Raw genomic sequence first — 15,822 nt, 5'->3', positions numbered from 1 at the left:
CAGCCCGGGGCTGCGTAGGTTCTCTTCGGGTGCTCCGGCTTCCTCCCACCATCAAAAGACATGCAGGCTAGGTTAATTGATGTCTCTAAATTGTCCTTAAGTGTGAGTGTGGGTCGTCGTTTGTATGTGTGTGTGTAGCCCTGCGATGGACTGGCAACCTGTCCAAGGTGTACCCCGCCTTTCACCCCCATGACCCTGTATGCATGATAAGGGGTTGACAAAGGATGGTATATTAATAGGTTCTCAGTAACACTGAGTACAAATGTGGTGTGTAGCCCACATATATAGGGTCACTTTGAGCAGTTAGGGTAGCTCGGAGCAGTTTAGAGATGCAGCGTTAAATGCCACAAACGCATATCTCGGTTAAAACCTATCCACCTTCCGTAGTACAAGTTATTTAGGAAGTTACACCTTAAGTTACCTGGAAATGCCAGTTACCTTGCTTCATAGTACAAGTCACTGGCTGCTGGGAAATGTTTTGGTCAACTTGCTCTGGTTCACTGTGATGGCTTCAACACATGGAAATAAAATGTGTTTTATTAGTTTGGAGCTGGAAGTTGATGTCTGTCATTATTCTCCTTTAATCCCAGAAGCAAAGCAGATATTATTTTAGATGAACTGAGCTCATTCTAGCCGCCTCACTGTCTTCTTCCTAAATCTTTATTTGGACTGTTGTTTGGATGTTTAACACAGAGAGAGCATCTCACCACGTCTTTAGCACTTTTACTTTTCTCATACATGTTTTAATTTAGTTTATTATGTATGTTTAACCAAAACTGTGTTTGTTTTTCTTTTTTGTTGTTTTTGTACAAACACAAACAACTCCATATTATTTGTTTCTTTATTTAATCTAAGTGTAATTTCTGCTGTTTTAGTGGTAGGCATGCTGCTGTTTAGGATGTGATTCAGAGCAGCTGTTTTGCAGCAGCTGTTGTGTTTTTGGCAATATGGATAAAATCTTAAACCACAGTTTATGTCAGTTTATATGAAATTGTACATTTTCTGGAAATCCAATAAAAATCAGTTTGTAGACCAAACTGTGAATGTTTGTCTTTGACCAACTCAGTGAATTAAAAGTTGACAAATGAAGGTTTAACAAAATCTCTGCTGGTTGACAAATCTCTATTGTCTATATGAACATAAAGCCCAACCTGCTGTTAGCAGGGAGGCATCCTGCACTTTCTGACCAAGTGAGGTTTCCTCACAACTCTTAAAGTTTGCAGACTTTTTTAGATAATAATTTGGGGCTGAAATGATAAAGTGTGACAGGGACAGTCGCAACAGATCAGACCAACATGTTTCAGTAGAAGTTAGTAAAGTCTGCTGTATGTTTCCCCTTTTTAAACTTTAGCTCATTATTAGCTGAGATCCAACAAGAACAAGCAGATTTCCCAAACTGTCAGACTGCTTCTTTAAATACTTTGGCTTTCTGCAGGGGACACTCTAGAAACTAGCAAACTGCATTTTAGGAAGATAAACTGCTAAAAGCTTAAAGTAATGACTTGATAAGCTGCACAGTTTACACAGTTATGATGATAAATTAAATTAATTATAATTTATCCATTCATACATGATAATAGAAAATAAAAAGTTAATTATTGAATCATTTCAGCTCCATTCAGAGCTCTCAGATGTAATTTCCTTCTCCTCAGACAGAAATACCCGTTTGGTTGGTCCACTGATCCCTTCCAAACTAACATCTTATATTTCATGCTGGATCTCTGACTGTTCAGGCATCACTGGGAGAGGATTTCATCAACTCTGCACACTTTACTGAAAAGCTTTTGGCTAACCTGATGGATAAAAAAACCTTATACACTGACACACAGTCCTAACTGGAAGTCTGCTTATATGAATATCTTTATTCATGCTCATGCTTTTGTAACTTCTCAGCAGCTTGCTTTTGACATTGTAAATAAGTCTTTGGGTTGAGAGTGTGGTCACTACCACAGACACTTGTGATTTATTTTTCAAAATACAACAACATTACTGTAGTAATTCAAAGAATACATGGCCTCCTAGACTTTTACGGCGCACTCATGGTATAAAAACGACAGCATTAAATCAGTGAGGTGTTTTAGTGTTGCAGCTTGGACTGCTGCTATATTTTTTGTGAACCACCAGATGTCACTGTGCCGGATGAGTTCAGTGCCCAGAAGCTTCAAATCTTTTCTCAGCCCAAAAACTGCATGAAGCTCTATTCAGCCCACACTACTTTGATTCACCAAGTGACATCTGGGTCACTGAGTCTACTTTAGCTACTTACAATAAATGAATACATTTAGAAATATTATTCTACATTTAGCCCTGCGATGGACTGGCTACTTGTCCTGTACCAAACCTTTTGCCCAATGTCAGCTGGGATTGGCTCCAGCCCCCCCGCGACCCTGTACGCAGGATAAGCGGATGACGATGGATGGATATTCTGCATTTATTTAGCTGCTACATTACATTCATTTTGGTAGATGTTTAGGTGTAAAACTTAACAATTAGTGTGTTCAGACCTCTTCTTCTGCACGTTGTTGACATTCACACAGTTACACACATTCACAAGCGGCACACTACTGCAGAATGTTTGGATGAAGAGATGAGGTGATGAATGAGGGAGTGAAAAGGTGAGGGATCAGGGTTGAGGATGAATGGATGGAGGAAAGAGGACGATGGAAGGTGGGAGGTAGGCAGGAGGGTTCCAGGGGAGTCCAGACTCAGGGCAGGTGAGCCATCTCTTCATGTGCTCTGGAACGTTGTCAGCCGGTGGCAGAAAGACAGCAGGAAACCAGGGGAGTTAAAACTCTGAGTGGGGAACCATCTCTTAATGTGCTCTGCTTCAGATGGAGCCCCAAGAAGAAGCTTTAAATTGAAAAAAATTTGCATTTCATTGCAGCTGGTTCTTTATTTGAAAGAAACTCTACGGTTACTTCTAGTGAAACCAAAAAGAGTAAGTGATGATGATAAAGCTGTTGTCTTGATACTCAAGATTTTGCACTAAAACCTTTCACTGTAAATGAAGTACTACATACTCTGTGTGCCATAAATACAAAACAAGTGTCGGGGGGGGGGGGAGGAAGCTGTGACATATTTTTAAACCTTACATTAACATTGGGTATTATTCCCAGAGTTTGGAAAGTGGCCCATGTGCTGCCTCTTCACAAAAGATGGAGACACAAGTGTTGTTGAGAACTATAGACCAATTTCTAAATTATCTTGTTTGGCTAACATGTTGGAGTCTTTAGTAAATTTACAGCTGCGTACTTTTTTAGCTGAAAGGGATATTCTCATTAAATATCAATCGGGCTTCAGAACTGGGCACATCACTATTACAGCAATACTTTAAAGATGTTGTAAAAGCAATTGATGAAAAATCTTAGTCTTATCTCTTTATTGACTTGTCAAAAGCCTTTGATACAGTTGATCATTCAATTTTGCTGAGAAAATTGTCCTCAATGGGTCTGACAGGTAACACTAGCACATGGCTTAAACATCATCTGAGTGATAGAACACAGGTCATTGTAATGGATGGTGCAAATCAGATATCCTTCGTGTTCAAAAAGGAAGTCCTCAAGGTTCAATATTAGGTCCCTTGTTGTTTACTCTCTACATAAATGATCTGTAACACTGTGAGAAATTGTAAATATCATTTTTATGCGGATGCCATTGATTTATGCTACTGCCCCATCCTATGCTCAAGCACTTGCTCTTCTTCCGACTTTTTAATTCTACAAAAATCTCTTATTGATCTGAAGCTGGTACTGAATTCAAGTAAAACTAAATATTTACTCTTCCATCTCCAGAAAACATTTGGATGAGTTTAAAATTAGTACACTGGATGTTACTGGTATAGAACGTGTTCCTGCATATTTGGCTGGATGATGTTACAACCCAGCTCGTTAGGGTAGGGCAGTAACAAGGTATTTGGGATAGATGAAGGTGGTAAGGACAACTGAATTAAGTTTTGAGTCAATTGTTTAATTAAATGATTGTCTCAGAAAAAACACAACAAAAGGAGGTATGTAGGAACCTAAAGGAGGTATTGTCCAAAGACAGCTCTCTACTCAAAAAAAACACTGAACAAGAGGAGGTCAGTACCTACATGCTTTACAAGAATGTAGGGTAACCAAACAGACAATGTTCCACCCTAAAGAGTGCCACTCACACTCTGTAGTTCACAAGGTTTCTAACTGACAGGAGTCACGTAAGCAGGCAACCAACAGAAACAGGTAAAGTCAACACTCAAGAAATTCACAAGGGTACACAACCAACAACAAGGCGAACTGATCACCGGCTCACAGTCGCCTCGAACTGCAGAAACACAAACTATTAGTAATATAATAATAATAATAATCCTTATTTGTAGAGCACTTTTCAAAAACAAGTTACAAAGTGCTTTAACAAGTGTAAAGAATAATACAAAAAAACAAGATAAGAGCATGAAAGTTTAATATAAAATTAGTGAAATACAATAAAATAAAAGGGATAGAATAAAGTCAAATAAGATCGGGAAAAGCTCTCCTATAAAAGTATGTTTTAAGAAGGGACTTAAAAAGAGTTCACTGACTCAGCCGACCTGATTTCCTCGGGCAGGCTGTTCCAGAGCCTCGGGGCCCTGACAGCAAACGCTCTGTCCCCTTTAGTTTTCAGTCGAGACTCTGGAACAGACAACAGACCTCTGCCCAAGGATCTCAAGGTACGTGCTGGTGCGTATGGGACTAAAAGGTCAGAAATATAACAAGGCGAGAGGCCATGAAGAGCTTTAAAAGTGATCAATAGAATTTTAAAGTCAATTCTAAAACATACTGGGAGCCAGTGTAATGAAGCTAAAATAGGAGTAATGTGGTCATATTTCTTTGTTCTAGGGAACCAGCAGATGGCAGTATTTGATTTGCCATCTGCTGAGACCCGATGACCAGGATTTCTGTTTTGTCTGAGTTCAGCTGGAGGAAATTATTTGACATCCATTTTTTAACTTCACAAAGGCAGTTGTTAAGTGAACTCAGCATTCCAGGGTCTGTGGATCTGACGGGCAAGTATATTTGTGTGTCATCAGCATAAATATGAAAAGAAATGCCATGTTTATGGATATGTCCAAGGGGAAGCAGATACAAGGAAAACAAAATGGGTCCTAAGACCGACCCCTGAGGCACACCATATTTAACTGGACAGAACGAGGAGACATAGTTGTTTACAGACACGCAAAACTTCCTATTTGACAGGTAGGATGAAAACCATTCTAGAGCAGTACCAGAGATCCCCACCCACTCAATCTGTCTAACATGATGTTGTGATCAATGGTGTCAAAAGCAGCGCTAAGGTCCAGGAGTACAAGGACTGAGCACATACCTTCATCAGCAGACATTAAAAGGTCATTGGTGACTTTAAGCAGGGCAGTCTCAGTGCTGTGGTACTTCCTAAAACCAGACTGAAACTTTTCAAATATTTTGTTATTTTCCAGTACAGCGAGCAGCTGTTTGGACACAATTCTTACTAGAATCTTTGCAATAAAAGGCAGTTTTGAAATTGGTCTAAAATTATGTGGGAGGGGACGGATCTAAACCAGGTTTCTTTAAAAGTGGGTTCACGCAAGCCGTTTTAAAATAATCAGGGACACAACGAGTAGACAGGGAGCTGTTGAAAACAGAGATCAAATGGGGCCCAACAGAATCCATTACTTTCAGTAAAAATTTTGTAGGTATTATATCAAGTGGGCTAGAGGACACTCTCATTTGTGATACTGTTTTTAAAAGCTCAGACAAGTCGATGGGATAAAACTGGTTAAAACTCTCTTGTTGCTGGTGAGGAACCTCTGAGTAAGAGGCCGCGGGGGTAATAGAGGCTCTGATTGACACCACCTTATTGGTAAAATAAGATAAAAACAATTCACAGTCATCATTACTTCCGGCTGAGGCACAAGGAGGGGTTGGGTTTACCAGCTGATCCACAGTCTTAAACAGAAACCTGGGATTGTGTTTATGTGTAGTAATGAGTTCAGAAAAATAGTGTGTTCTCGCATCCTTAACCAAGTTATTGTAGTTAATTAATAAATCCTTCAGACTGAGGTAATGGACTTGGAGACTGGATTTTTTCCATCTGCGCTCTGCTTTCCTGCATTCCCTTTTGAGGCTGCGAATGCTATAGTAGCATTGATTGCAGTGTTGATTGGTGAGTCCTGGTTGGCAGGTTTGGTTGGATCTTCGGCCACACCAATCAGACGCCAGCAAACAGCAACCAGGAAGTGGGTGGTTCCAGGTCCAGGGGACCTGTTCAGAGTACTCCAGAACACAACTACTCTAAGGCAGCCAGCGGCGGCCGTAACAATGAACATCTTATTTTTAAAACACATCTTACTGTTTTGCTGAGGAAGTTAAGAGTGAAGATTGGTTTATTCTACAGAAATAAATCTTGTCTGTCTTATCAGCATAGAATGGACATTGCAGAAGCTACTTTCATGTCAGTACTTGACTATGGTGACATACTGCATGCTTCAGCTGCAGTGCTTAAACCTCTTGATGCAGTTTATCATGCTGTCTTGCGGTTTATTACGGGTGTCAATTACAACACACACCATTGTCTTCTATACTCGCTAGTGGGGTGGGATTCTCTGGTCGCCAGGAGAACCAGTCACTGGTTATTACTCGTCTATAAGGCTATAACGCATAAACTTCCCAGCTATCTGACCACTAAAATAAATTGGAAAGTCGGTAGTTATCAGACACGTTCCAAAGATTGTTAGTGTTAGAAATTCCCAGAGCCCATTGTGAGCTAGGGAAAATTGTCTTTGAATACAATGCTGCGAATTCTTGGAAGAAATTACAGGGAAAGTTTAAACTAGCTGTCCTGATTTCAACAGGACGATTTAAAGCAATGTGGAATGAACACTTTCCTCACAAATGTATTTTGTACCTGTAAATTGTCTGTTTTTTTTAAATATTTTTATATCTGTTATGAATATTTCTTATTATAATATCTGTTTGCTGTACACAGGGCTCAGTTGTAAAAGAGTCAGTCTGATTCTCTGTATAAATAAAGGTGGAAAATAAAAAATAAAAAAAGGTTAGACTTGTGACAAAACACAGCCCTTGAGACGTGACAATGCAGAATATTGGGGTCTCGAGAACAAGACTAGAAGATATTTTAATACTATTTAAAGGAAAAATATTCATTCATCCCCCAGAAGGTTTTGAGCATTAAACACTTAATTTCCTGCATTCTGGAGACATTTTCTGCACCAATTTATGGTGGAAAGTCTTTATTTATATAAAGGGGAACACAACCCTTCTATAACATTTCTGGGAGCCCCTCAGTCGTAGTATAGGCATTAATTATCCTAGCCCCTGTTTTTGTCCCACAATAAATGGGTATGCATTAATAACCTATGAGAACAAGAGTCACCTGTTATCCACTGTTTCTATCCATGGACTTTGTATGGCCCAGCCTCGGACCATCTCCTCTCCTTGCGGCCTCCTGCCCATATGTCTCTGATTACTGTGAATCAATGACAGTCAGTTACTTGTGAAATGCATCATTTAGGGTGTACTTTGTGCACGTTTACTCACACATGTCTGCATCCAATGAAGCTGCTGCGTTTTGGCTTGTGGATCTCTCCCCAACTGTGGAATATGTGTGTGTGCTGCTTTAGTGGATGTTGTGATGGACCAGCCAGAGAAAGATCCAAAAATGTCATCAGTTTGGCAGGGATCCTCTCCCCTGGCTGGACATAATGTGTCAAGTGGTCAATGTTGATCTTAAATCCCCCCCCAAGGTCAGCACTTTTCCCCTGGAGTTCAGTGATTTGTAACGGCCCTAGCATGTCTGTCTCCAACTTGCCCCCTTTATCGCTGCCCCTGACCGTCATTTTTGACCCCCACTTTGAAGTTGTCCTCATGGCCCCTCTCCTGCTTTCTTTTGCGGACCTTGTCCTGGCTTTTCTTAATATTGGCCATGACTTCTGCGTGTACAGACTCAATCTTCTGCAGACTCATCTCCTTGCACAGTAGGCTGCTGACTTTATCCTCTGTGACCTGCCACAAATCACAGTTAAATGTAGGACATAACTAGTGAACATACATGCATACTCTTACTTCGTACTCTTTTGGCACCTCTGAGATACCTCGCTTCCCTCCCAAACATCAGAAAGTACGGGCTGTACTCGGTTGCCAGCTGTTTCTCACACAGTCCATAGTCGACCTTCAGAATGATTAGAGAAACATGAAATAGTCAGCACAGCTGCAGGCCTTATTACACACTGGGGACACATACAGCATCATTACTGTACCTGGTTGCAAAACTCTGAGCCCTGGTCTGTTGGCAGTCTTTTAGGTACACCAAATTTGTAAAAGAAATTATGTAATCAATTTGTCACCTCGTCTAGTCTGACAGTTTGGGAAATCTGCTTGTTCTTGGTGGATCTCAGCTTATAATGAAGTTTAAAAAGGGGAAACATACAGTGGATTTTAGCCCCCATGCCCAACCCCAAAAAGTCCACCTCAGGGGTTGGGGTCATCGCTCCCCTAACCTCAAGAATTGTTTTAAACGTTCAGCTGCCAAACTCACAATTTTAGCATGTATAGATGAAAAGCCAAGTCAGAAATCATGGTCAATGATGAATAACTGTGATCCACATACTTGTCAACCTCAACATCTTAGCCTAAATTGGGAGACTAAAAACTATGTCCCTCTATGAACTATTTTCTTGCAGTGTGGGGTAGATTTCTTGAAATACAAGAGCACTGGTTAAGTTTCAATGGTGGAGATGACTCAAATGAAGAGGAGGGTCTGGGGGTCCTCCCCCAGAAAATTGTAAGCATTGAGGACTTCATTTCCTGCATTCTGGTGAAAATGTTTGCCTCAATTTATTGTGGAAAAGTCTTCATTTATGTAAAGGGGAACACAAAATTCAGGCAGCAGGTGACAATTCAAAATAAATAAATTGTATAGAATGTAATGAGGCTTTCAGACATTCTCTAACTATTGCTTTTAAATAGCCAACATTTCTCCTGTAGATCAACTTTTCTAATTTAATAAAATCCCTCCTGAGTCAGCACACATGCAGCATGACTCAGTCTTCCATCCTCTTTTGTATCTTTTGCACGGGGAAGTTAATGAATTCCTGGACTTTAATAAATCCTGTGTTTTAGCAGGTTTTCTGCTCATGTTTAAAACTTTCTGCACATTCAGAATCTCTCGCATATCTGTGTTCTCTGACATGTAGTGTGTGTTCCAGAGAGCAGGGAACTGAACAGATAACCTGGAATGAGCTTCTTAAAGGGCCAGTTTGCTGGTTTATCTGTAATGAGGTGTGTTAATGCAGACAGTGTGGATGTTAAAGTAAGTAAATACTAACTTACCAGTCCAGAAGAGGGGGAAGAAAACAAAGACAAAAAATGAGACGAAAAGTCTAGTTTTGTTAAGGCCCAAAGAGAAACTTATTTATTTTCAACAAGCCCCAAAAAGTTCACACAGAGCTCTAGGGTCAGCAACTTAAATAAAGAAATAGACAGGGAGGACCCCACCCTTTTCTCAAACAATCATTGGCTATCAGAACTTGATCATCACATTGATTGGTTTTTACATTACTTTTCCTTTTATGGGTAGATGGTCTTCTGTCCAGTAGTTGCAACACCCCTTTGCCTCAGTTCTTAAATGTTTCTCTAAATATGGTAATAAAACATATCATGCAGGTCTCTATAACTCATTTTAGTAAAATCTTTTAAATGTTCAAACGCATAAAGGCCAAATATAGTAGGCCACACTTCTTAAATAAATAAATGAACATCTCTTACATAATCTTAAGTGCATGCACAAATCAGTTTTAAATTCATCACTCCAAATGCAGAATACATTAAATCAGTTCATGTCGACACTCATTCTACCCTTCTCACCTCTCTGATGACTTTAAAAAGGAGAGAAGAAAGCCTCCCCTGCTCCTGTAGTCACAAAATGAAGGTTCTTGTCTGTTGACACATTAACAAATAGTGCCTTCTTTGCTGATCAAAACAATTATTCAGACATCAGCAGGGGATACATGTAGAGGATGTTATCTCAAAACACAAGTTTTAAAATGTATTAATGAATATTAGAAACTCATAGTATTGATTTATAAGATGAAAACTCTTGACCCGCTTCTTATTTTCACACCTCCTTTCTCGCCTCCCTTCATGTGAGCGAGATGAACACATCTGTCATCAGGGAGACATTTTTTATTTCTCTAAAGGGTCGAGTTGCCAGCAAGAGCAGACTTTCACTTCCTCTTTACTGGACATGAGTGTCTAATCTGAAATATGATCATGTACAACCATAGGTCTCCGAAGGCCGAGCAAAGGTCAGCGCTCAAGAGACTGTAGAGACATTAAAATATAAAACAGTATATCAAACAAAACATCTTTCTTACTTTCACTTTGTACTTTTGGAAACTGAGCTAAGCAGGCACCAAGCATCAGTCTTAAAAGGCAAGCCATCAAAATTAAAGCACAGGCGAATCATTTTACTATAAGGCAGTCAAACAGTATCTGTGAAGGCCCCCCAAGAACCAGAACCAGTTGCTTCCAGTGTCCTTTTCTTCACATTTCTCATCCTCACAACAAAGAACAAAAACAATGAACAAATACAGTTTTGGGTAAACAGCAGAAATTACACATGTTTTTTTCTTATTTACTTACTTATACAAGTACTTATACTTACACAAAATAACAAAAATACAAAACAAACACAGCTTTGGGTAAACATACTAGTAAACAACTAAATTAAAATGTGTATGAGAAAAGTAAAAAGTGCTAAAGACGTGTTGAGATGCTCTCCCTGTGTTAAACATCCAAACAACAGTCCAAATAAAGATTTAGGAAGAAGACAGCGAGGCGGCTAGAATGAGCTCAGTTCATCTAAAATAATATCTGCTTTGCTTCTGGGATTAAAGGAGAATAATGACAGACATCAACTTCCAGCTCCAAACTAATAAAACACATTTTATTTCCATGTGTTGAAGCCATCACAGTGAACCAGAGCAAGTTGACCAAAACATTTCCCAGCAGCCACTTCTCCCACAGCAGAGTCCAAACAGTGCTTCCTGGTCTCTACAGTTAGGTGTCTTATTGGAAATCATATCAATTCAATTTCAATTCAGTTAAATTTTATTTCTATACTGTAGCTCACATTAACAGTACTACTACTAATAATAATAAAAATAACTTTCACAAGACTATTCATATAGGTAAGGTGACCCAATAATTCCCATCATGACTAGCTTTGGCGTGCATGGAGGATTCATTGTTAACATGTACAAACTGAGATCAATCTGATAAATAGGACATAGATTAGAAGGGCTATCGGAACACATGGCTCAATAGAGCTATGACTCTCTATCAGTAGATGACAGGATCTGTCTTGTCTCTATCCTTTCTATTGGCCTCCATTTCTCCTCCTGTTTCCTCCCCTTTCTCTCTCTCCCTCTTTCTCTGCCTACATGAAAGCTGACTGTGGAAATGTTGTCATCATTCATACTGATGGACTGCTGATATCATTGCTGTCCATTCTGCAGCAACACACAGAGGCCAAAAGCTTGTCTATGGTCCCTTTCCTCATGAACACATACAGGAACAAGTCTGCAAGAGGACTGAACCTAACAAAGATGAGAGACAGGTGGGCGAGGGTCACGTTAGAGTTTACATCCAGGTTCAAAATGATTCTGGGCAGGAACAGCAGGGTGTAAATAAGCAGCACCAGAACCAAAACTCCCACAATTCGTCGTTTTTCATCAGAGGGGACCGAGATGGAAGCAGACAGGGCTTTGAGGGTCCCAGTCAGGAAGAATATGAACAGTGGGAAGGGAAGGAGGAGGAGAATGGCAAAGATTATGTACCTGACCACATAAGCAGCAATGAAATAGTAAAGGACACCATATACAAGAGAAAGGACCCAGACCAGGACACAGACCACCACAGAGGTCTTGATGGTTCGTCTGCAGCGGTACCACAGTGGGTGGGCGATGACCAAATACCTGTAATACAAGATGGACACAAAATCTTTGAGGAGCTTCAGAGTTATAAACTAATATAATGTTCAGACACAGAAGGAGCTCCACACATACTGGATAGACAGATAGATACCTTTCCAGGGAGATGCAGACCATGAAGTAAACACTGGCAACCAGACCAGAGAGGTAAATAGAACTGATGATACGTATAGTCCTATTCACATTTGAAACCACAGGAACGATCATGTAGCAGAGCTGAATCAGGTCGGTAATGAGAAGGTTGATGACGTAGATGGGAGCAACATGATCACTTCTCACCTGCCGGAAAACATTGGTAAAAGTCAACAAGCAGTTGGAAACATGTTGTGAAGTCCACCTCCTCCCAAATCTGTCATCTTGCTCTGCCCAGCAGCTGCAGTCAGAGCCATTTCTGACTTTTTCATCAAACAGGAATCTCAGATATGACCCACTGGCCAATCACTGCAGGAACAAGACTAAGGACCAGATTTCCTGCAGCTTCTGCAGCAGTTTTTCAGCAACAGATATGAAGCGTTCTGGCTCAAACACATGAGCTGGATTTATCAAACAGATGCACCAGACTGGAGTTTGAGACTCATTTGTTTGAGTTTGCAAGGTGAGAATCTCTCTTTTTATTGTATATGCATTTTAGGGAGGATCACACAAATAAGAGACAGGTTAACAAAGGTTCATTATGTTTTCACTGGATTTACTGAGGTCACACAATTTTTCACCTGTCAGATTAAACATCAAACATGATAATAAGCTGCATTAAAAGATTCAAAAAATCCGGATTCCTAAATGAAAAAATTTAGGGAGCACACAAAGAAACTTAGAAGCACACTGAAAAATGTTCAAGTAACACAGAGTTTAACAAGCTGTTTATTATACACGTATTTATACTATGTGTGAGCTCTTTCTCATTGTCTTCTACTGTGGTATGAAACCATTAGAGGGGAAGTGAAGACCCTGGTGTCTGTACACTTGGCACTGGCCATAAAATTTTATCAAAGCTTTTTAAAACATTAAAACAGATGTTTTGAAAAACTGACACATTGAAAAAATCTTTTAAAACAAGAATGACTCAGAAACGCAGAAATTTGCTCTTCCTGCAATAATCTTCAGTAATTAGCTTATGAAAGAATTTCCTGAAATTTCAGTACTGTAATGCAATACAGTTACAGTAACACTGGTACCTGAGACACAATGACCACAGCCTGTAAGTGATGTACTAACCCTTTGAACCAATTCTGCTTTCCACTCAGCGTGCAGTTTTACAGTAAAACCACATTAAAAACATTACACACATTTCTGTATGCACATAAACAGAAACATGAAATGTACGCAAATGTTCAGCTATTTTCTATATATATATATATATATATCTGTCCAGTTGCTTCAAAAATGCAGGATATTTGCAATCATTTTGTTTTGAATGTGTTTTAACAGTTTTGGACAGTGTGTTAGCATTTGAAAAATGTGCTGCTGATATATAGTATTTTGCAGGTGGTGAAGTAGTAAAGAGAAGAGTTCATGGATTTTTGGGAGAAAGTCATTGAATGCATTTTGTGTGAAAGCAATGAAAAATTAAAGCTGCAAGCAGCGTTGAGCGGGCCCTCGCCCCCATGCGTGCCTCGGGTGCAGCGACAGCTGGGACTCTTGCATCGCACTCCAGCTGACACCAAGGCAAGAGCATTTGACAAGAACTTTAAGATGGATGTGGTCAACCTGTTATGAGGAGCATAAAAGCCTCACTATGGACATTTTGGTCCGCTGAGGTACTAAGTGGGGTGAAAATATGAAAGAGGCATAAGAAATAAATTTTAATACGTACTTTCCAGATGCCGTAAGTGGCGCTATCACTATGACTGGATATTGACATGTAAGTCTCTAAGAGGTTTACTTGTGAATTTTGGGACATATCAGACCATGTCTAGTCCATTTATATGCTACTTCCTTTACATGGCGTGACATCAATTTAACGGCACGCCATTGACGCACCGTTTGATCAATCAAAAAAAGCATTGCAATTTAACATCACAAGGCTCTAAAGATGGTGCTACCCACATTTGAAGTAGATAGGGTAAAAGCTCTAGGAGAGTGGAAACGGGGTAAAAGTTCGTAAATAATTCAAAATGGCCAACTTCCTTTTGGGTTTAGGATATGGCTCCAGAGACTTATTTTTAAGCCTAGAGATGATACATCGGCCCCCCACATTTCATATAGCTAGAGACAACATACTGCAGGGGCTGCTTTTTGGAAATTTTGTAGGCCCCAAATCATATCAGCCAATACAAAACAACGTTCTGACGAGCGTTTAAAGTCTTGTGAGGGATTGACTATCCCTGGCCATTTCATGGCTAAAAAGGCTTTAGGGGGCGCTATAGAGCCAACGTGACACCCTCAGTCTTAAAAATTACATCAAATCGAAACATTGCCAGTTTGACTCTGGCTGCGAAGTTTCGTGGCTCTTTGATCATCCTAAAGGCCTCCAATATCTGTTTAAAAATTTTAAAATGATGCAGGAAGCGCAAAATGGCTGACTTTCTGTTGAGCGAAATCTCATAAAAAAGCTGATATGTGGACTTTGTAATAAGAGCATTAATCACACAACATCTCATGAAGATCAAAGAAACTTTGTCCAAAACCTATTGTTTGTTTAGGGGTGCTATTGAGCCCCCTGGCCACGCCCCACCCCTATCAGTGCAGAACATTGGATTTTCCACCAGATCTGAGGTGTGTGCAAATTTTCGTTGGTGCCCTTGCACTTTCGAGCTTGGGCCCTAATTATTCAGTTTGGTCCACATACACCTATGTTTCACTGACTGTGTGTGAAATTTTGACAATGCAGGTTAGCAATTGAAAAAAACTGTAACAGTTGTTATAAACCTATCTGTCTCTCTCTGCATAAGTGGACTAAAGACAATGTTACCAAAATGTCAATTAACAAGGAAATTTTTAAAAAGAACAATTCCTGATATCAGGGAAAAAGCAGAAAACAACAAAGAACAAAATGTTAACATTTGCTCTGTGTGTCTTTGTGAGTGTATTACTGTTGTGTAGAAGGCTGGATGGAGCCACACGTGTAAACTACATGTGTTTAGGGTCCAATCAGCCTCATGTACATTTTTAATTATGGAGCTAATTATTCTTGTAAACCCCAAGAGGACCTAACCCGAAAACCCGATCAAGATCCTTTAAAGACAGACAGACTGTAGGACAGACACACGACACAGACAGGAAATAAATAACTCTGTCAGAATGTACATACCATAGAATAAAGAGAATAGATGGCCATGAGGATTGACGGGAGGCCAAGAGCAAAGATTATGTATATCACCACACTGATGATGAATGTATAGCTGTAACTCTGGTAGATGGAGATGATGCTGCTGTGATTCTGGTAGTTGGAGGTGAAATTGCTGTCATTCTCGTAGTTGAAGATCATGTCGCTGTTGTCCTGAGAGTTGGGGGTGTGGAAACCGTACATGTCAAAGATGGTGGAGGGTATGTTGTATCATTGTTGTATCAGTTGTTGGAACAGTTGTTCAGTTGTTGGGGGGGGCTGTGAGCTGCTGTTAAAGTAGTAATCTTCCATTCTTCAGAGTGAAACCTGTTTGAGAGATCAGGTTATTAAAGGGAGCAGGTTTTTAATATCTACCTAACATTGTTCAGTGACATCACTAAAGCTGTGAGGTGAAGTTCACACAAACACAGTGTACCTGTAGTTTACCACAATCATATCAAATCACAAACTGCTGTCTTTCACTTTCTATCATCATTCCTCAACATTTGTTACATTTAACTTTTATTTATTCAAATAAGAAAATAATTACAAGCAG

General features: G+C 39.8%; 1 protein-coding gene across 1 annotated transcript in view; it reads right to left on the bottom strand.

Moving 5' to 3' along the window:
* Positions 1 to 15,470, bottom strand: part of LOC119913434 (G-protein coupled receptor 4-like) — a 70,712-nt gene extending 55,242 nt beyond the window's left edge. Inside the window, exons 1-2 of the mRNA XM_038732862.1 lie at positions 15,252 to 15,470; positions 12,096 to 12,280 (exon numbers count right to left, since the gene is read on the bottom strand). Of these exons, the coding sequence (XP_038588790.1) occupies positions 12,096 to 12,280; positions 15,252 to 15,470 (404 nt within the window). The remainder of the gene's footprint in view (positions 1 to 12,095; positions 12,281 to 15,251) is intronic.
* Positions 15,471 to 15,822: the final 352 nt, after the last annotated feature.

The sequence above is a fragment of the Micropterus salmoides genome, unplaced genomic scaffold (genome assembly GCF_014851395.1).
Source record: "Micropterus salmoides isolate LMB-PRFRI ecotype aquatic unplaced genomic scaffold, ASM1485139v1 Ms_hic_scaffold_2, whole genome shotgun sequence".
Lineage (NCBI taxonomy): Eukaryota > Metazoa > Chordata > Actinopteri > Centrarchiformes > Centrarchidae > Micropterus > Micropterus salmoides.
The sequence above is the reverse complement of the archived record's forward strand: the minus strand, read 5'-3'. Positions and strand labels throughout refer to the sequence as shown.